The following is a 21024-nucleotide window of genomic DNA, read 5'->3' as shown; positions in this document are numbered from 1 at the left end:
CCTAATGTCCAGTGTAAACCTCCCCTGCAGCAGCTTTGATTCCAATGTGTTCTGTTACTGAATACTGGGGAGACAGATCAGCACCTCCCTCTCCACATCCCCTCTGTGTAGAGCAAAGGGGTTACCACTCAGCCTGCTTTTCTCCAAGCCTGACAAACCCAAGGTCCATAGGTGCTCTTCACAGGGCATGACTTCCAGCCCTTTCACCAGCTTTGTGAAATATTTTAAATAATTATTTTTTTATGATTATTGAGATGTCATGGGGGGTTGGGGTGTGTGTGTTACAAAATGGCAAAAAAGCAATGAAAACAGCTCAGTTTCTAATACATGTAATATTCTAAAAGCTCCAAGTTGTCACAACCAACTTTAAAGTTGATGTTCCTTGGGAAAAGAGAAAGCGAGCACACAGGCAGGTAAACAATCTGTTGCAAACACTGTGCCTGTCCAATTAAAAAGTACATATTGCTTCATTATGCACTTTGAAAGGAGTGTTTGCTCAAGCATGCGAAAGTATATAAAATAATAAGCTTCATGAAAAACAGAATAATAGGCTTCATGAAAACTGTTCTCTACTGTTTGATTATTTACAGCTGAGGTTTTCTTGTGTCTCTCCCTGTTGCCTGGATGCAGAGAAAATTTTAATTTCATTTTTCAGTAACATTTAAGTGGCAACAGAAAAGCGGGGTTACCAGATATGTCTTCTTTACTTTGTTCCTTCTTATTTTTGCTGCCGTCACTTATCTTCCATAGTTTTTTCTTGGTAGAACAGGGTTACTGACTCCTACAACTGTTTTGAAAGATATAACCTGTCACAGATATTATTTGCCAATAACATGTTCTTAGGATGTGGCATAAGTAAATTTACTGTGGTGATGTTTGTGTTGAATTCTATTCAGGTGGAATCATCAGTCCATTTTCACCACTTGTATTTAATTATCCTGAATGGTTCATTCAGCTTTGAGCTGTTTAAGTAAATCAGCGCACCTTAGAATCATAGAATAATAGAATAGTTAGGGTTGGAAAGGACCTTAAAACCATCTAGTTCCAACCCCCCCTGCTATGGGCAGGGACACCTCACACTAAACCATGTCACCCAAGGCTCTGTCCAACCTGGCCTGGAACACCACCAGGGATGGAGCATTCACAACTTCCCTGGGCAAACCATTCCAGTGCTTCACCACCCTTACAGTAAAGAACTTCCTCCTATCCAATCTAAATTTCCCCTGTTTAACCCATTATGCCTTGTCCTGTCACTACAGTCCCTAATGATGTGTCCCTCTCCAGCATCCTCATAGGCGCCCTTGTCTGACTCTTGTCTACCATTTCTATGAGCCTTCACTACAGTGACATCTGAGTGCTCTGAAAAAAATTATTTACCTGAGAGTTTTCCTGTGAATTAAGATGAAATAGTATTACTTTTGCTATCATTGATGGGGAGGGGGGTGGGGGTGGAAGAAATAAGAATCAGTCCCAGTAGCTGCAAGCGGCAATAGCTATATACCTGTTACAGCCCAGGAATTCAGCATGACTGAAACCCATTGCCTCCGTTTCTACCTTGTGGACAGCCTGCTAGTTATTAAATTATGTAACAAAATACTTTCATAAAGAATCAGGCAGTCGTTAAGGAAGAGTGTGACAACTCTGCACTGATGTTCCTCCAGTCCTGATTTTCAGAAACTTGCTGTTTCTGAGTATCACCATTGCAATCCTCAATATGAACTGTGTTTTGTAAACAGCCAAATGAAAAGTTACTAAAAAGCAACAGGAGAAAAATATACTCTTGACTCAAGATTTGGATTGAGTCTGTGTACAGTAGATCCAGTACCTTATACTAGGATGAGTGGAAATATAATTGGAGAAATATTTGACCATCTCTGTTTTGTTCTTGATTGACCAATATACAATTTTATCCTGGCTTCTTCTTTTATGTAAGTGATCAGAAGTAACTAATGGCTTCTACAGTGACAGGAGCAAATAAGAAATAGGGATATGTCCATTACAAGTGTGAAAACTGTTTGCTGCAGTTCTTGCCTGTAGTTCTAGCTCTTCTGCCTAAATCGCAGCAAGCTCGGAAAGAATGAGTATGTATTACAAAGAGCTTTTTCAAGTGCAGTGCTATTGGTATGTGGGCAGAATTTAGATCAACATGCAGATTTCTCAATCCTATAATATTTTTGTCTGCAATTCTTCACTCTTTATAACCATAGAAGTGCTGTGGTAGAAATCTCATGAAGGATTGTCTCTTCCTGACACTTATCCAGTAACAGAGCATTGCTATTCAGAAAGATAGAATGGGGACACTGTTTCCTCTTGATCTCTGGCAGAGCTGCACATGGATTGAATAGAGCAGACTGCCACTCCTCTGCTGATAAGGCATAGATGCTACAATTTCCCATCGTATTACTTTGCCAGTTGTGGCTATTAGCACAATACTCCATTATGGTTTTTATCGTTATGATCGTTAATGTGCACACAATGCTGTGAGTTCTCAAGTTTTGTATATCTCATCCATTAGGAATGTATCCGTTGTTGAATTGCTTGAGGTACCAGAAGAACAAAAGTCTAGGGAGTAGAAAGGGAAGCAAGCTATCTGCTGCTGGCTTTTTGTTTGTTTTTTCCATGTATTGTCAAGGGGTAAGCTAGTATCTCTTTTCTTCTGGAATCCTGTTAGCAATAGGATGAATCTTAACTGTGCTGTACAAATTTTGGACCAAAATGCTTAAAGGTCTTGCTTTTATTAATTCAGTTTTCCCTACTTAAATAGCACACAATACATAGCTAGTAAACCTACATTTCAAGATCATCAATTATCAGTTGCTTGCCATACCAGAAGTAGTTGATTTTGTGTGTTTTCTTCAGAAAGCTTTCCTTATGAAACTTTTATCTCCTCCAGAGGAAAAAGAGAGTGAAACAAACAGAGCATCACTTTTCCTGTTTGTTTAATTTGTTTTGCAATAATTAAAGCACAAAAATTTTTCAGTTATTTCAGTCATTTTAATTTTCTAGTTATTATGTCTTTGCTTTTTTTTTGGGGGGGGTGAGGGGAGGAGATAGGGAGAGAACAATTCTAGTCCAATTTCTGCCTAAAATCCTGACCACTTTGCATTCTATAATGAAATGCTCATGTGTCTTAAAGGACAGGATGTTTCCTTGATGTGTTACCAGTTTTATATGTACTAAAGTTACAACAGGCTTTGTTCCAGTTGATGTTCTTGCATGGAAATCAACCAGATACTTGCTTAAATCAATTCTGGTTCAGGATTAGGTGTATATGTGTACGTATCTATTACGTAATTTATATATGTATAAACAGATGCACAGAAGTGTCAAATGATGTGTTGCAAGTACAGTAATGCCACGTTTACTGAAGACAGGCTAAGCTCCTCTTCACAGTAGGTTGTTCAGTTCTTTTCAGGAAGTTATGCAGTGCTGATCATTCAGATGCTGGATGCTTTGTTGTTTTCCTTTCTCAAATTTAAAATCAATCAAGTAGGCAGTTCAGGCAAGCAAACATTTAGAAGTATGAAGCCTGAGAGAAAACTTGTCTTTAATTGGAAAAAATTTTGATTACTAATTTGCAGCCCCCTTGTTACCAAAGGAAAGACTGCTATTTAGAAGTGAGTGAGAGAGAGGTTCTACAATCAAAAAGAAGATAACAAAACTAACCTACCTTCTGCTGCTTGTTCGTGATTTCTTGTTGGCCAGCTGTGGACATGTAGATCAGCTTTATGGTGTTTGAAACTAACACTGCTATGCCAATTCTATATCTGTTTAGTAGATAGTTATACTCTGTTTTTTACCCCCAGGTTCTACATTAAGCCCTTGAGACAGCTGGTTAATCTTCCCTGGACATCTAGGTGTCCCTCTGAGTTTGGTAGAACTATGATTTAGTTCTCTAAGTGTATTCTCTCTCAAGTAGCATAACAGTAGAATGTTGATAGACTCTCCTGCTACCAGTAGCCCTCTTTAGGCAAATACAGCAAATCCTGGTTAATCATGATTGTTCATATATGTCTGTTTAATTCTAGTCATTCCTCTAATTGAGCTTCTTCATAGGCTGGAGACCAGAAAGGAAGATGCTGTGATCAGCAAGGAAAATATCCTGCCTATAACTGGCAGCAGGCATCTTTATTATTTTCTCTCCCCTGTTGTAATGCTTGACTGGAAACACAGAGCTCTGTTGGCCTCTGAGCTGAATGACAGGAAAAATTATGATTTCCTTAATGTTATCCCTCACTCCAAATAAGGCAGAGACAGTGGCAGTTTCTCCTTGCCCTTGGGCAAAGCAGACACCAAAAGCAGCATGGATTGGAGCAGGTGGGCTTGGCTGCCTTCCCTATCCCACTTGGTTTGTCCCTGCTTATCAGGGGGAACCTACCTCAGCCAGGAGAGCATCAGGCTGAGGTGAGGCTGTCCCCCATCTCTACTAAGAGAAGATGCTCTGCTTACTTTGGAACAGGAGGGAGGGGGAATCTAATGGCTTATGGGATTTTGTAGAGCTCTAAGTACTTCTTAGTAGCTATAGTGTTTTCCTGTTTCCCACCAACTGCTGGTAAAGCTTATCACTTGCCCCTTAGAATCATAGAATAGTTAGGGTTGGAAAGGACCTCAAAATCATCTAGTTCCAACCTCCCTGCCATGGGCAGGGACACCTCACTAGTAAGTAAGCACAAGTAAGCTTGTGCGTACTTCCCCCCAAACCTTAGCAGAGAACTGACACTAATCTTGACATGTGATTTGTAGTAGGGAATTCACGTTTAGCAGTCACTTTGTGTTATTATTGCACGTCATATGCCTACCTGGGCACTGGCTTGTCTTGTGGGGGCTGTGATGACAAAAGTCCTGGCTTAAATCATAAGCTCATCTATTTACAGAATAATTAATGTATGGTTGGGAACTGCAGAACCCCGAGTGAAATCTAAATTTGATCCAGAGCCTTCAGCTCTTCCCTCTCCTGTGATGTTACTAAATGAGATTAACGTTACCCATCTTCATCTGGGTGTTGGAAAAACTAGTTCATCTTTTGTTTGCATAATGTTTCGCATGTGAAAATGAAAGGTTCTTTGTGTACAGGTGCATTGTCCTCCCACTCAAATATTAATTCTGTTCTGAAATAGAATAAATGTTGCTCAAACAGCCATATAGGGGAAGACTGATTTTTTTGTTGTTGTTGTTTTTTCCCTCCTGAATATTTGAGTTGCATCCTGCATATGTTGGCATTTGAAAACAAATTTATTTCTGTAAAGGTTATTCTGTGTGTTTCTACCAATGGCAGCCCTGAATAAGTGAGAACAAACAGTTTATGCAAGCTAAAGGAGGGGTAAAAATCCAACATGAAAGCATGTTTACATGTACATCCACTTGAAAGATCTCTTCTAAGATGAAGGTATGCACGATCTGCAAGATACTATCATTGTCCCATTTGGCCATTCCCGTCTATCTACGGATGTGAAAGATTGAAGAAGAATTTTTCACCTTCTATATATTTTATGGTACACTCTTATATAAATGTGCCTATAAAGTTCCTCAAGCAAACCCCAAACCCAGCAACCCACCATTTTAAAGGATGGACATGAAGTCTTCATTGCTTTCCCCTTATCTATTAAGACATTCAACTGGAAACACACATGGGTTTTTTTTCAGTTTCATTTAGTTCCTTTTGTTTTGTCCTGCTTGAATTTACACAGCCATTTATTGCTGTGTCTCAGAGGGTATCCACCATATTCTAATATTTCTCAAACTGAAGAAGCCATCAGGGATCCTCTTTCTGCATCCTTGCTTATACATACACTTTTTTCTTGCCCTCACCTTCATCTTTTGTTAACCGACGGATGGCCTGATGCTGACACTTCCCTACACTCAAATTGGCACAGTTACTCCAACACAGAAGGCTTGGAGGCTGCACTCAAGAGTGGTGTGGCATCTCATCCCTAATGTGAATATCATGTCAGAGAATCATATCATAGAATGATTGAGGTGGAAAGAACCTTAAGGTCACTTAGTCTGTGAGTTGTTTGCATCAGTTAAGAAGTGTGCCTCAGAGATTGCTGTGATATTTGTCAAAAGTATTTTGGCAGGGATTGAGCCAAAGCAGCAAAACCTTCACGGCTGTTCATAGGATAAATCAGCAGATGTCTCTACATTAACCACAGTGGCATTTTGCAAAGAGTGAATCCCTGCTCCTGGCAGGCTGCTGGCCATTTCCCATCCTGAAATTCCACCAGCTGATGGGAGCACAAGTGCTTCTGGACAACACCAATACATAGGACACTCAGATGGTTTATCCCAAGACATGGAAGTGTTTATCTTCCCCAGCCAAGACACTGTTTCATCAGCATCTAAAGGCAAGATGATGTGTCTAGATTTAGGCTGATAATAGAGGCTGTACCAGGGCTGTAGAACAGCTGGTTCAGTTTTTAAAAACTGACAGCACAGAGGGAGGAAAAGACATCTACCCTTGGCATTTTTGAACAAAAATAAATGTTTGAAAAGAGGCTGAGTGCTGGGCAAGTAGAGGCAGGAAGCCTGCCCAACAGAGCTTTTTTCAAATGATTTGCCACTTTGGGGAAAATGTTTATCACCTGCCATGTTATCTGTCTCTGATCCTGTCCCATCTGTCTCTGTTGGTGTGTACCTTCTTCATAGCACATAAGGCCAAATTTGGTCACTAGATGGATATATCCCTATTGCAGAGCTGTGGAATGCCTTGTAGGTGCTTGCCTTGGAGTCAGGATTTTGTATGCTTGTGCAGTATAATTTTTGCCTCTGCAACAAAACAAAGGCTACAAAGGGCAAACGTTCCTATTGTTGCTCTCACACTTGTAGATTTGAAGTATTATATGTCAAGATAAGTGACATGTTCAGTGTTCTTCCTGTTATTTATTCTTAAGAATGATGAATCAGCTGCAGGGTTAATAAAAAATGGGATGTTGGTAATGAAGATTTCTTTGAAAGTAGATTAATGTATCTGAGAAAAAGTCCATAAAAGTGGAAGTGATCTATTGAAGTTCAAAGTAGTATCACAGAACTTAAACATCTAATGTACATCTGTCTGAGCTCTGGGTGGTTTGTGAGGTTGAATATAGTTTGTGCTCTTGGATTTGGTCAGTATAGTTGACAGTATATCTAATAATAAAAAAAAAAGTAAAAATCACTCCCACGGTCATGTATGTGCCTCAGACTGACCTCTGTGACTAAGTGTATAGATATTTTCCAGTAAATCACTTGTTAACCAAATTAAGATTAGGGTGATACTAAAAAGCCAGATTGTAGATCTGATGTGAGCTGTGCATGTTGTAGCAGCAATGCAATAGTATTTCAAAGTTGAGCCTGTGATTGAATAAGAATACATTTGAGGCAGGATTAAAACTACTACTTTACGTAAAAAGGCCATGTAGTAAGTTTGAAAGAACCTTAAAAGGTCTCCAAGGAACCTACCAGTTATTTTTATTTTCTTTCACGTTTTATTGCGTGCTCTAAGCATACCACAGAGTTGGATGAAAGTAGTTTTGTTTTTCCTATGAAACACAGATTAAATGTTGGATGGCTCCTATTCACTGGAGTGAAAGGAAACAGACTCTACAGGAAGGACAGGCAGGGGAGAGGAGAGAAGAGGGTGTCAGCCTCTATGTCAACACCCAACTCAATTGCATGGAGCTCTGCCTGGGGCTAGATGAGGAGCTGACTGTGAGAGATTGTAGAGTCAGGATTAAAGGAAGAGCAGAGACAGTTGACTTTATCATAGGAGTCTGGTATAGGCCACCCAACCAGGAAAACTGAGTGGATAAAGCCCTCTATAGACAGAAGCAAACTCATGTTCACAAGCCCAGATCTTCATGGGGGACTTTGACCACATGGATATTGTTGGAGTAGCAACACAGCAGGGCACCCCACCTTGGTTATTGTTTTCAGTTCTGAGGCCTCCAATGTAAGAATGATGTGGATCTGTTGGAGCAAGTCCAGAGGAGGGCCATGAAGATGATCAGAGGGCTGGAGCACCTCTCCTGTTATGATAAGCTGAAAGAGCTGAGGTTGTTGAGCCCATCGAAGAGAAGGCTTTGGGAAAACCTTAGAATAGCCGTCCAGTGCCTGAATGGAACCTACAAGAAGGACAGAGGAGAGACTTTTTACAGGGGCATGTAGGGATAAGATGAGTGAGAAAGGCTTTAAACTGAAAGGGGATAGATTTAGATGAGGTACCAGGAATTTTTTTTCTGTGACGGTGGTGAGACACTGGCACAGGTTGCCCAGAGAAGCTGTGGTTGCTCCATCCCTGGCAGTGTTCAAGGACAGGTTAGATGGGGCTTGGAGCAACATGGTCTAGTGTAAGGTGTCCCTGCCCATGGCAGGGGTGTTCAAACTGGGTCATCTTTAAAGTTGCTTACAATCCAAACCATTCTGGGATTGCTAGATGAGCATCCCTGTTGCTTTTACAAATATCCACCAAAATACTAAAAAAAAAAAAACAAAAAAAAACCCAAAAAAAACCCAACAAAAAAAGCATGTGATACATATCTGCAGGAATCTGTGCTTTTCAGGAATAGGGAAGACTCAGATTCAAATTTTGCTGTCATTCTTCCCTCCTCTTCAAAGAAGTCTCCAGCTGTAGGCTGCTTATATTAGGTTTTTTTTCTCTTGTTCAGTTTTGCCTCAATGGAAAGTCTTTCTACAGTGTTATATTGCTTTCATGAGGGAAAAGCTCTCTCATCCAGAGTGAATTTGCTGTTTGTACAAAAGGGAGGGGATCCATAAGTCCCAGAGTATTATCTTCCACCTGAGACATCAACACCCTAATTAATCTCTCCAATTTTTTTGCAGTGGACACATTCAGTATCACACACACTCTGTCTCTCTGCCCCAGTATTTCACATTATATCACTATGTACTGTTCTAATCTGAAACTAAAAATGGGCATTACATCACATTACCTGAAAGAATACAGACAATTTCTCCATCATTAGAATTACTTGCTCACTTGGTGGAATTAGTACAGAACAGTAGATTAATTGGTATTACACTATCTTAGGGCAAGACAAGATACTACTTTCTCAATATTAATTTTTAAGTCCTGTAGTGAAAAATACCTGCAGAACATGAAAATACTACAAAATTCTATTAAAATTAGTTGCAGTGGTTATTCTCATCTAGGTAATATCATCACATGTGTTTTGAGTTTTGACTTATTATCCTTTTAGCACTAAATCTACAAACAGACCAAACTGCCAATGCATAGCTACAGAACAGTGTTAAATAGGTTCTCACTCATATTTTTCATATTATTTCCTAGAATACAAGGACAAAAGGGATCTTTACATTCATCTACCCTTATGTCATCTGTAATATGAATCATAAAATAACAGCCAGTGTTACCTGACCCTTCTTGTGATTGAATTCAGGTTTAGAAAAATACATGTATGTGTATATGTATGTATATATTTTTATAAGTTTATCTAATCCTGGTTTGCAGATGATGCAGAATTTGTGAGACCAGCAATTTAGTCTATATGTTAATAATCATCATACTTGGAAACATCTTACTCAGTTTGAGCTTTCTTCCCAGCATTGTTTTCCATTTTCACTCAATGCATTGAGACCTAGGCTTATTAATTTTAGAATCAGATTTTGGGGTCCAAAAATATTAAGAAAAACAATCTCTCTTGTTGAAAAAGCATGTCAGCCTTTCCTTGTGTTCCTGAAGTGTGGTGCAAAGCTCTTAGTGATTGTCAGTCCAAGGTGAAGGGTTATTTATTTGGTCAATATTTGTCAATCTACATATAACATTCACCTTTACCAGATGCATTGTAAAAAAAAATTCATTCTCTTTCTTTTTCATAACTTGGTAAATGTCAGATTTCTTTCATTTTATTTTTTTTTTTCCTTTTCAGTTTTATCAGTAGGTGTTTGGGGTTTTTTTAATGTTTCACCAATACCAGCATGTGATGATTTTGTGTAGTGCACATTCTGTTTTGGAATGGCTGTGGCCTAGTGCCAGCACTAAAATACACTTAAAGTTTTAAGAAATAAATCAAATGACATGGTGATGATATTTTTGGCTCTGCAGTCCTGTCACGCTTTTTTGGCCCTTCCAAACCCATTGACTTATTTATAAAATTTCCCATATGACTTGGCACTTGCATCTGCAGCACTAGTGCAGTCAGAAATCTGCATTTTGACAAAATCCACCTAGAAGCAGTTAAGAAAATAATACAGGACTATTTTTTGCCTTCCTAACTCTCAAATAAAAGGTGATATCTTGAAAAGCCATTCCTTGTCTCCTGTAATAATAATAACATGGTCTTAAAAGTAAGTTTGTTGTAAATTTTTTTTTAAAAAGGGAGATGTTGATTAAAAATATCATCAAGTGTTTTTAATTATGTGCATTCTCTAGTGTAAAATTACCTTAGGCACAAAGTGAACACATTTTTCTTTCAAAGTTAGATGGTAGATAAATATTGCCTCATGTGGAAACAATGAGAGTCAAATTCCTTTGTATGAATTATGATGGGTTTTATTTGGTTTTGGGTGTCAGGAGAAATAAGTCAAAGCACTATCATCAGAAATAGGCGTAATTGTTGGTCAAATTCTCTTAACAGAAAATTAAAAACCAGTCATTTTAATTGTTTATATTGAGATTTTGCTGTGGCCTATGCAGATTTGTTAAGAGTTGAATGCAGCAGGGTAACATTATGAGTTATAGTTTGGAAACTATAAAAAAATAACTATTTTGATTCTCACAAAGTATTTTGATCTTTATAAGGATAGGCAAAATGATGTGCAGCTCTAAAGCAACAGCCCATCATAAGTGGTCATTGAATATACCTTTCTGTGTGGCACAATCCTTGATGTACAGGGGTTTGAAGTACAACACATCTTCCAGAGCTTTAAGTATTAGGCTATGTTTGACAGCTTCAGAAAGGAAGTCATTCCTTTATTAGCTATCTATCTCTGAGCCCATGGCAAAAATGATGTTCCTAATGAATATATATGAATTAGATGTTCCTAATGTATATAGGTAGCTGATAGTAAAACTGCTGCTGGGTTGGGATCTGGGCCAAAACTTCTCAAAGTGGATGTACTCCTGCGCTTTGTCATGGGGATAGCAAAGGACAGTAGGATTCTTGGATTACAAGGTGAAAGAAAAGTCATCCAGACACCGGAAAGGACAGTAGTGATGTGCAGCAGGAGAACAGGGCAGGCATGCACAGAGTGTGCATATGCAGGGAAAAATACAGGTCTAATGCTCAGGGGAGCTAACCAGTCTCTTCAGACTGATCTTAGCAGTAATTGGAGCTTGTGATGCATTTTGACCTGCAGTTTATATAATCTTATAGCAAGTTTAAAATATAGTTTATATAGTCTTCATATACTTTATACGTAACATATATTGTGTAGTACTTGACTTTTCTTTGTCTACATAAAATTACAAGCTATATGGCAGTTTTCATGGGATTCCCTGTGTAACCTTCATATACGGTGGTATATTGCCATAATATCTTTCTTATAAACCTCTTTTAGAGTTGAAAGGCCATAATAAGGTCTTCCTGGATTGTTCTCTTCTCCAGGCTGAACAATCCAAACTCCCTTAGCCTTTCCTCATAGGAGAGGTGTTCCATCCCTTTAGATGGGTCTTCACTGTTCCAAGTGAAGATTTTTAGAGTACAGAAATGAAGTACAAAACTGAGTGCAAAGCAAGTGCTTCCTCTTATGAACTACTTAATTCAGCAAAGAGTTATTTTTTTTGTGCACTGCTGAGTCTTACCCTGGTTTCATCAAGTCAGATTAAGTACATAAGTGGAAATTTACAGAATAACCACCATCAGTTTTTGACCGGTTTAGAGTATATCCAAGTGTGAATTACTTTAAATATAATTTACTTATTTAATTACTGAAATTCAATGAGGTTTCGGAGTTTTTTTGAGAAAGGAAGAAATGGAATTTAGCAAAAGTATTGTTTCAAATAAAAGCAACTTTCCATTGACACAGGTCATTTAAAGGAAGCCTAAAGATGCTCCCAAGCATAATGGTTTTATAAAGGGTCAACATACAACAAGAAGGGTATCTTGTGACCTTATTCCTGCTTCAGACCATAGGTTCCTAATTTCAGCTCCTGTTTTCTCTGAAAAAAAAACTCATGTCATGCAGTTCATTTTGAAAGTTGTTTGGAGTGACTTACAGTCTCACATTTTTTGTTCATCCTGTATACTGCTTTATTGCCTTAATGGAAGGGGTATAAAGATATTTTCTTCCAAGATGGGATCCACTATAAGCTGCATAGAAAATGAGCAACAATTCATTTGTCATCTTTTTGTAGCTGTTTTGTAATGAATTTTTCATAGTGTATAACTGAGTACCTGATCCTACTTTATTTTTGCTTACATGCTGGTGCATTTACAGTACTGTAGCTAGTTTAAAGTTTACTGGCACAAGTGGCACATCTTATGTCTGCTCCCAGGAGAACCCACAGGTACCTTGTGCTTCATATTCTCCTGCAACAACTTCGGGTTGCTCCTTCTTCACCCAGGAGTTCTCTGGAGTGAGAGTCTTAAGTGGACAGGGTGTTTTTTTCTTCTGCCTAATTTAGAGTTATAATTCTTGCCCTTGAGATAGCATCTGCGTTCCCAGAAGGTGTAGCATAAGAAGTGCACTTGGCCATGCTGGTTTTGAGGAAGTAGGGGCCAGTGCCACATATGGGGAAGGGGAAGGCCTTAGACAGTGCTCATAGCAGGGATGAACTGTGTCATTCCTTGTAAGATGTGAGGAAAGGGAAACAAGTCAAATAGGCTCTGGAAGTGGTCCCAAACAGATTGAAAAGGAGAATTAACCACGTTAATGATTAATGATGACAAAGCTCATTCAGCTTGAAAAGTACTTTCTGTAAGTGCTAAGTGCTGGCATTAAAAATGTATGCATTTTCATTTTAATCCACACTTGGCGTCTGCAAATGGAGGGAAAAAGGGAAAGCCAATACTGTCATTATAACAACACTAGTACCTCTCTACAGCTGAAATCACAGTTTGCCAAGGCATGTGACCTAGGCTCTGGTTCTTGCAGAGCTTAGCCTGCTGTGGTTGCTGCTGCTAGTGGTTCTCTTGAATTGCTCCACTACCTGCCCTGCAAAGCTATAAATGAGCCTTAGAAACCTTCTGCAAGTCAAACATCTAAGTGAATAGTTCTCTTCACTAAATCCCTACTAATGAAAAGGAAGGCTATTATCTGTCACGTGGATTTTTTACACACATAATGCTTTTTAAGATAGCTATTATCAGATATCTGTTTTTCTAAAAAAAAAAAACTTAAAAAGTAGACCTGCTGTCTCAGTTGAGTAGGAGACACAGGGAAGGAGACTCTGATAGACATGATTTGTTGTGCTGTTAAGGTGGTGGCATGTTGCCACCAGAAAAGCTGTATACTAGAGAACCAGAAAACATGTGGGTAGGAAGTAAAGTTTTTGCTGCAGTCAGTCTAGAATAAAGCATTAATACAGGTTATAGGGGCTCTGAAAGGAGATGAATAGACATCCAAGAGGCAAAACAGAAAGAGAAGAGGCTGAATGAGCAGACGGAAAGTCTGGACCTTACAGCCACAAGCCACATGCAAAGCGTTAGGCTGGAGATGTGCTCATTAATGGGCCCGTTCGATGGCGTGGTTGGAAGGAAGAAGCAGCTTTGTGCTCTGACCTGCAGTCAGGCATGCTGCACTCAGCAAGGTCGATGTAGCCCTTTGCCTTCTCAGGCTGATGATCTTAAGGTCCTTTCCAACCCTAACTATTCTATGATTCTACAATAGTGAGTTTCATTGATTTCGATGATTCTACAAAGCTGCATACCTTTTGCAAGTTGTGTCTGAAAATGGTAATTGAAGTCCCTGGTTTGCCAGCTTGCTGCAGTGTGTGTAATCCTTCTCACCTCCCACCCAGCTGTATCCTGAGCTTGTTTTTTCATCTTCAAATCACTCTGCTGTTGGTCTAGCCTCGCTTTTTATTCACGTATCTGGTAACAGAGAGTTAGGGGCTTACTTTCTGTAGTTGTCTTTAGTTTGCCACAGCTAACTGAACTGACAGGCAGGGTGACAGCACCACAGGGTGACCCATCTGCTGGAAAGCAGATGCTCAATTGCTCTTTCTGTGTAGTATCAGAGTGATCTCCCCATCACTCTCTTTGCCTCCCCAACAGACACTTATGCAATAGCTCTCACCATGATGTGGGAAATGTGGAGGTGGAATGGGATGGTTGCTGTATAAGAATAATGAGGTTTGGTATTAATTTGCACTTAGTCTAAAATTTCCACATTTTTTCTCCGTTTTGTTGATGGCCCTGCAGTGCACTACTGTTAGATGCTCCATTTTCAGTTATGACTTGGGTAAATTGCTGTGGTTGCTAGGGGAGAAAAGTATTAGTATTACCCATATTTATTATTCGGTCCCCATGGAAACTGTAGTTCTCTGGAAGTCCTAATTCTCACATTTTTCTTTCCTATGGAAAAGATACGTCTTTAACCATGAAGTTCAGATAGTTATTTTCTAGAAATAGAAGGCAAGATGCACCACTCCTTTTTGCTCTCTGGTATGCTTGACAGATGTCTGTCTATGGATAGTTACTGCTTACTAAGCTGTGTTGTGATTTCCAGTCACATAAAGATTTTTGGAGTGTGGTTAATCTAATTTTATCGTGGTGGTGTTTTATTATTTTTTCCCCTCCTAGCTCCCTGTTTGATTTATCCTTTTCCCCATTACTGTTATTTTTTAGCTTGCTGCATATTTTAAGTTGAGGAAGAGTTATTTGATGTGGAAATGAACTTGCTGTTTGCTATTTAAAGGCATAACTGTGTCAAAAGCTGTGAGCATAGCCCATGGCTGTGAAAAGGGGACAGTAGTATTTGTATTTTCAAAGAATTCCTATTTCAAATGAAAGCAGTTAAAATAGTGACTGGTTTACTCTTGGTAGCACTATTAACTCAGTCTTTGACTTTCTTATAGTGCCTAAAACAGTATGTGGAGCTTTTGATCAAAGAAGGTCTAGAAACAGCAATCAGTTGCCCTGATGCTGCCTGCCCAAAGCGAGGTCATCTGCAAGAAAATGAGGTATGGTTTTACTGTAAGTGTTACAGCTGCCATTGTTGTCAACATGCATTTTTAATACCCGCTAAATGTCACATATTTTGTCTCAGTTTGTTGAAAATGCCTTAGATTATTGCTGTTCCTAATTGGAAATTTGTCTTTCCTTTTTCTTCAACAGATTGAGTGCATGGTTGCGTCAGAAATCATGCAAAGGTATAAGAAGCTGCAGTTTGAAAGAGGTAACGCATGTATCACTACCTACTGCAAGGCTGTGGGAGTGGTATCACTCCAGAACGATCCCATAAATAAGAATCTGGCTCTGCATGTGCACGTGGAGTAGCATTATGCATTAATCATTTGGTCATCACAAAACAAACCAACAACAACACAACAGTGAAGAAAGCAACACACAACCACAACAAAAAAAACCCTAAAATGGATTCTGTTTTTGTCTGGATGATTCTCAGAACTGCAGCATTCTGGGAATGAGCTAAGGAAAGAAAATTGCTATGTATTATATTGTTCAGGGGACGGGACAGATGGACTTCTTTTTCTAGTTTTGCTGTTTAAGTTGACTACCAGTACTCCAGGGTCTGGGGAAGCAGACTGACCCCTTTTATGGAGCCACTATTATACCCTGCGATGCCATCTGGTGCAGAATTGCTAAGCACTTCTGTATGTATAAAATTAACCTTGTTAATTTTTATGAGGATATAAGCTGACTGTGTGCCTATGGGGATGTGGAACTGTGTGGCTGTTGAGAACTTACAGTAAGGTTTGCTGAGGGCAACACCCAGCCTAGAAACTGCTGAAGTAATTGGCAGGTTTTTACGACATCGGCGGGCTTAGAAACATGCAGTGACTTGCCAGAAAGTAGCCTCCAAGAGAGGGCTGAAATTGTAACGTGCTATTGTTAATCATACGGTTACATTAGGGCAGAGGACAACTTGAAATAGAGTCCTAATAGGCAAGGCACTGTAAAAACACTTTCTGATGGGTTATACCTGCATAGTATATGCTCTATTTAACTTGAGATACAACTGAAATAAAATTCAACATCGCATTCTCAGAGCAAGTTTAGTTCAGTTAATGAAAGCGGACAATTCAAACTAGGGAAACCCACTTCAGTTTGGTGCCTGTTTGCAAAGCAGGCCAGATTTATGTCTTCAATGGGTAGCATAAATTACAGGGTTTCTTTCGAAAATGTTTGTCTTCAAATGCCCTGCCAGTTAACCTCAGCTGGAATATATTGCTACAGAAGGCCAGTCTTGTAGCCACCATTGAATTTGGTCTTTTATGTCCCTTTGCAGAAGTGCTTTTGGATCCGTGTCGGACTTGGTGTCCATCCTCTACTTGCCAGGCAGTTTGCCAGCTTCAGGAATCAAGCCCACAGGACCCCCAGCTGGTCCAGTGCAAAGCCTGCGACATTGAGTTCTGCTCTGCTTGCAAATCTAATTGGCATCCAGGTCAAGGCTGTCAAGAGAATATGCCAATCTCTTTTCTTCCAGGAGAAACAAGGTGAAGTATTGCAGAAGATCAATTATTTAGAAATTAAACACTCCATCTTTGAACAAACCAGAATGTGAATAGCGAAGAGGCAATTCCCTGATACTTTGTGTTAAAGCTGCTTCCTTCACTTAGTCATTCCTGTTCTTCTAATGCTGTATTCCGAAACTGGGTAGCTCTTGCCAGCCTCACTCCTTGCCACCATTCCCAGCAAAGCACTAAGTAGCTACTTTAGCCTTTGCTCTTTCGCCCAAGTGGAAAAAATACAACATCCAGGCAGCTCATGAGCTTCCCTTCAGAGAAAATCTTGCTGCTGCTGCTCTGGACAGATGATCATGCCAGACAGTGATTTTTTTTTTTCTTTTGGATACTCTGTCAGTCATCCTAACTGCTACATATTTGGCTAATTATCTTAAGATCCATTTCAAGCCATTTCCAGTGGCATACTGAAGCCAGTGAATAAGAAAGGTCATTGTGCATGTGGACCATGTAATGGCTGGGCTTGGCCAGCCTTGGACCTAGCTATTCATAACTTGCCTTCTTCTTTCACGCTTTGTTGTAACAGATGACTAACTATGATGATGTCATTATGTGTTCTTGGTCAAATATAGTAACTTTTGCACATGCTTTTTTTGTGTGTGCTTGACCAGAACTGCAGCTCACTAAACTTCATGGCAAGGTAAAAAACTTTATCTGTTTTCCTTAGTGTTTTGGTTGCTTTTAATTTTTATTTCACATTTCATTTTTTACTCCATTGAAGTTTATTTTAAAATTATTTTAGAGCATAATCCTCCATTATCTACTCTGTGTTTGGAGTTTCATATACAGTTTATGGTTTCAAAGCATTTTTCTGTAATACGGTTGCTTATAGTGTGACCAACAAGTGTGTGTCCTTTTATCCTACCACTAGGCAAAGCAATCGATCAAGGGTCAGTCCTGTTTTCCAGCAAATTGTTGCTTCGCCATCAGTCATTCTTGTATCTCCCACTGGCAGTAGCTACTGGAAGTGTCATTTGTTAAGGTACAATTTGGTTGTTAGTGTGCAAAAATCTGCATATGGTAGAAAGATAATCAAGCAAAATAAATGTTCTTCCAGTGTTTCCATATTCCTCTGCATTGTGCCTATTGTATAAAAGAACATCCTGTGGTTTTGCACAGTCATGCAAGACGAGGAGAAGTGGTGCTTTCCCTAACTCATGACCAGTGACTGGTTAGGATAATGCTAGAGATGAAGAGATCAACTCTGAAAGAACAGCCTGCTCTCCAAACCTCATTGTTCTCCATGCCCTGGGAGGTAGTGAATGCTCCATCCCTGGCAGTGTTCAAGACCAGTCTGGATGAAGCCTTGGGTGATATGGTTTAGTGTGAGGTGTCCCTGCCCATGGCAGGGGGCTTGGAACTAGATGATCTTAAGGTCCTTTCCAACCCTAACTATTCTATGATTTTATGATTCTATATGGAGGGAAATTCCTAGGAGGATCCTTAAGGAGACAAGCAATTTATCCCTGGTGCCCCGATCTGAAGGAATGTGGTCTGGACTTCTTGTGTCATTCAGGGATTGCTTCCTCTTCTGAGGAAGAAGGGAGGACAATGATCTAGACATACAAAGCATTTAGATGTGAACAGGAGAAAACAATCTAACATCTGTTACTATCAATAGATAACAAAACCAGTTGGCAAATTATGTGATAAAGAAAATGTCCTGAATCTTACACAGGCACTATAGTCATTAAACATTTTTTTTTTTCTTGAGATATGTTTGAAAAATGGAGTATAGCCAAAATATCTGGTTAGTAAAAGTGAATTCAGTACCTGGATCTCTAGTAATTTATTTATTCTTTTTTTTTCAGCGAAAAAGTAGGCTCACCTTCTTAGTACAGTTCTTACTAAACTGTCACAGCCACACATATTACTAATTCCTCATTCTGTCCCACAGTTCAGTTTTTAAAATGGAAGAAGATGATGCCCCAATCAAGCGCTGTCCAAAGTGTAAAGTTTACATTGAACGAGATGAAGGCTGTGCCCAAATGATGTGTAAGAACTGCAAACATGCTTTTTGCTGGTACTGCCTGGAATCTCTTGATGTGAGTACATGCCATGCACTCTGGTTCTCAGAAGCTTAGAAGTTCATTGGTTTGCCATCCAGCTATCTTGTAAATCAATTAAATAGTAGTTCACTAGCTTCTGCACAACTTGGTGAACTGCAGCCTACCAGAGCTGATTCTGGTAATTTGATAGGATTTTTATGCTGTTTTACTTGTCTGACCTGTGTGATTTCAGCATTTTGCCTATGTGAGTCAGTAATGAAAAAGTAAAATTTTATTAAAATATTCTATTTGTAATCTTTACATGGAAACTAACATGAGAGAGGTCTTTGTTTTTTGCTTTATAATACTTCACTTAATACTGACTTTCCAGTGTTCCCCTCCTTGAAGGAGTTACTGGATGATTATAACAATGTTCTTAGTCTGTGGAAGTTTAACAGACAAACTCTAGATTCGGTGCGTCACCATGCAGGAGACTAGCAGTCAGATTTGTTTACTGTTCATTGTATTCTGTGGGACAAGAAATAGATCTGACATATGAAAAAGAATACAGTGTTCTTCTAGCATCAGTAATTTGTCAGTGTATAACCTGCTGCTGTCATGTTTTAACAATCAGCCTGTTATCATGCCCAAGGATCAGAGGATATATAATATACAACATCTGTTTCCATGCCATCTGTTTTATTTTATAACAATAGCAAAGGAAATGTTTTAAGACTCCCAAAAGCTATTCAGCTCCAGTGTTTGTCCCATTTGAATGCTTTATGGTCCTTAAGTCTCAGGCTTCTTACGTGCTCAGTTAAAAAACGGTGTTCTGTTGGTACTAGGCCTGCTATCTTGGCTGGTTTGTAAAAGGTCAGATAGGGACATCATTTATCAAAATTCTGTATTGTCCTTCTTCATCTAGTAAAAGGAACCAAGTTTGGGAAGTCTGCAATACAAGTATTCCTTTTCCTTTGCTCTCTCTGTGTGTGTGCAAGACATATGCAGTGGTCAGCTTATCTTCTTGGATCCTCTAGCTAAACTCCATTTAAATACACAGCTTGAGAGCCTATGGGAGAGGAATTCATTACAGATATATAACATTTGCTAAACACACCTTTTTGTGAAGACACTGTAAACAAAGCCCTTTGGAAAGGTTGGACGTGACCATATCTAGTTTACTAATCTTTTATCTTTCTGTGCAATTCCTGGTTATAAGTTCTCAGGAAATAGTACTTTATAACTTGAAGAGTTTGTACCTCTGTTTATTGCCTACTTTTTCATTTAATATTTTGTAGGATGATTTTCTCCTTATACATTATGACAAAGGACCTTGTCGAAACAAGCTGGGCCACTCCAGGGCATCAGTTATTTGGCACAGAACGCAGGTAAAGCTCATATCTTTAAAAGCTCTTTACAGGTCTATTACTGTCATAGTGCCTTCCTTTTCTGTACTCATTTTAATACCTTAGGATAAATTTCTTTTGACAAATAGTAACTGATTTTCATAGGAGCTCTAAAGAGGGCAATAGCTTAGAGAGGTTAGATATCCCAGAGAGGACAGTCCTTGACAGAAAGTCACTGAGAACTAGGAAGGATGTGCTTGCAGAGCCAGTTAAGTGCCAATCTAGATATGTTCTCAGTAAACCTGGAGGATGAACTAGGTTGACACCATCCATATTATTAAGAGGAAGCTCATCATCCAAGTGATCTTTAGCTCCAGATCCAGAACTGGGAATGAATTAGCCCAAGTATGCTAGGTATCTTATTATGGACTCATTCATATAAGTTGGATAGAAGGTAACCCTCTGAGTTTATCAGTAGTTACAAATACAGATTCAAGCTGACAGAGAGTGTGGGGATACCTCTTGTCTGGATCCAGTTTTGCTGGACCTAGCATGAATGCTAGTAATGAAAAAGCTCTCTGCATTACTTTCTATGCATACAATTTAAAAGCTAGTGTGTGACTTGGTCCAATCTAGTGCCTTCATAGTAATTTCAGAGATACAGGGACATATAGGTATCTGAGTCACCTCTTCCTAAACTAATTGTATGCTAGTAAAAAGCTACCTTAGCTTGAGATGAAGTGCTTTGCTTGAAGTACAGATTTCTTTCCATTTGAATGTACACATCAAGTCTAGAGAATAAGCTTTAAACCTGGACAGGCAGCTAAACTGAAATAAAAGGTGAAGGATTGCATTCCTCTCCCTTGGTGCTGAGCAATGGACTGGGTTTTGCTTGGCTTACTCAATAGTATCTTAGGAAGTGTGTGGCTACATATGCTTTCTTGATGTATCTGTAATATGACGTGATTAATCTGATATTTGGAATCTGTTCTTTGCCACAGCATTTGGTGCAGATAAGTTTGCTAGACAGTATGCTTGATGTTTTGGTCATTTTTAAGAAAGAAAGTGATAATTCTTTACCAGTCAGGAT

The 21024-nt window shown here is 39.2% G+C and overlaps 1 protein-coding gene across 1 annotated transcript in view; it reads left to right on the top strand.

Annotated features, from left to right (window-relative positions):
• The window catches only part of RNF144A (ring finger protein 144A), a 66547-nt gene that overhangs the window by 38981 nt on the left and 6542 nt on the right, over positions 1 to 21024 (top strand). Inside the window, exons 3-7 of the mRNA XM_034061034.1 lie at positions 14975 to 15079; positions 15234 to 15294; positions 16366 to 16573; positions 18498 to 18645; positions 19887 to 19976. Of these exons, the coding sequence (XP_033916925.1) occupies positions 14975 to 15079; positions 15234 to 15294; positions 16366 to 16573; positions 18498 to 18645; positions 19887 to 19976 (612 nt within the window). The remainder of the gene's footprint in view (positions 1 to 14974; positions 15080 to 15233; positions 15295 to 16365; positions 16574 to 18497; positions 18646 to 19886; positions 19977 to 21024) is intronic.

The sequence above is a fragment of the Melopsittacus undulatus genome, chromosome 3, assembly GCF_012275295.1.
Source record: "Melopsittacus undulatus isolate bMelUnd1 chromosome 3, bMelUnd1.mat.Z, whole genome shotgun sequence".
Lineage (NCBI taxonomy): Eukaryota > Metazoa > Chordata > Aves > Psittaciformes > Psittaculidae > Melopsittacus > Melopsittacus undulatus.
The sequence above is the reverse complement of the archived record's forward strand: the minus strand, read 5'-3'. Positions and strand labels throughout refer to the sequence as shown.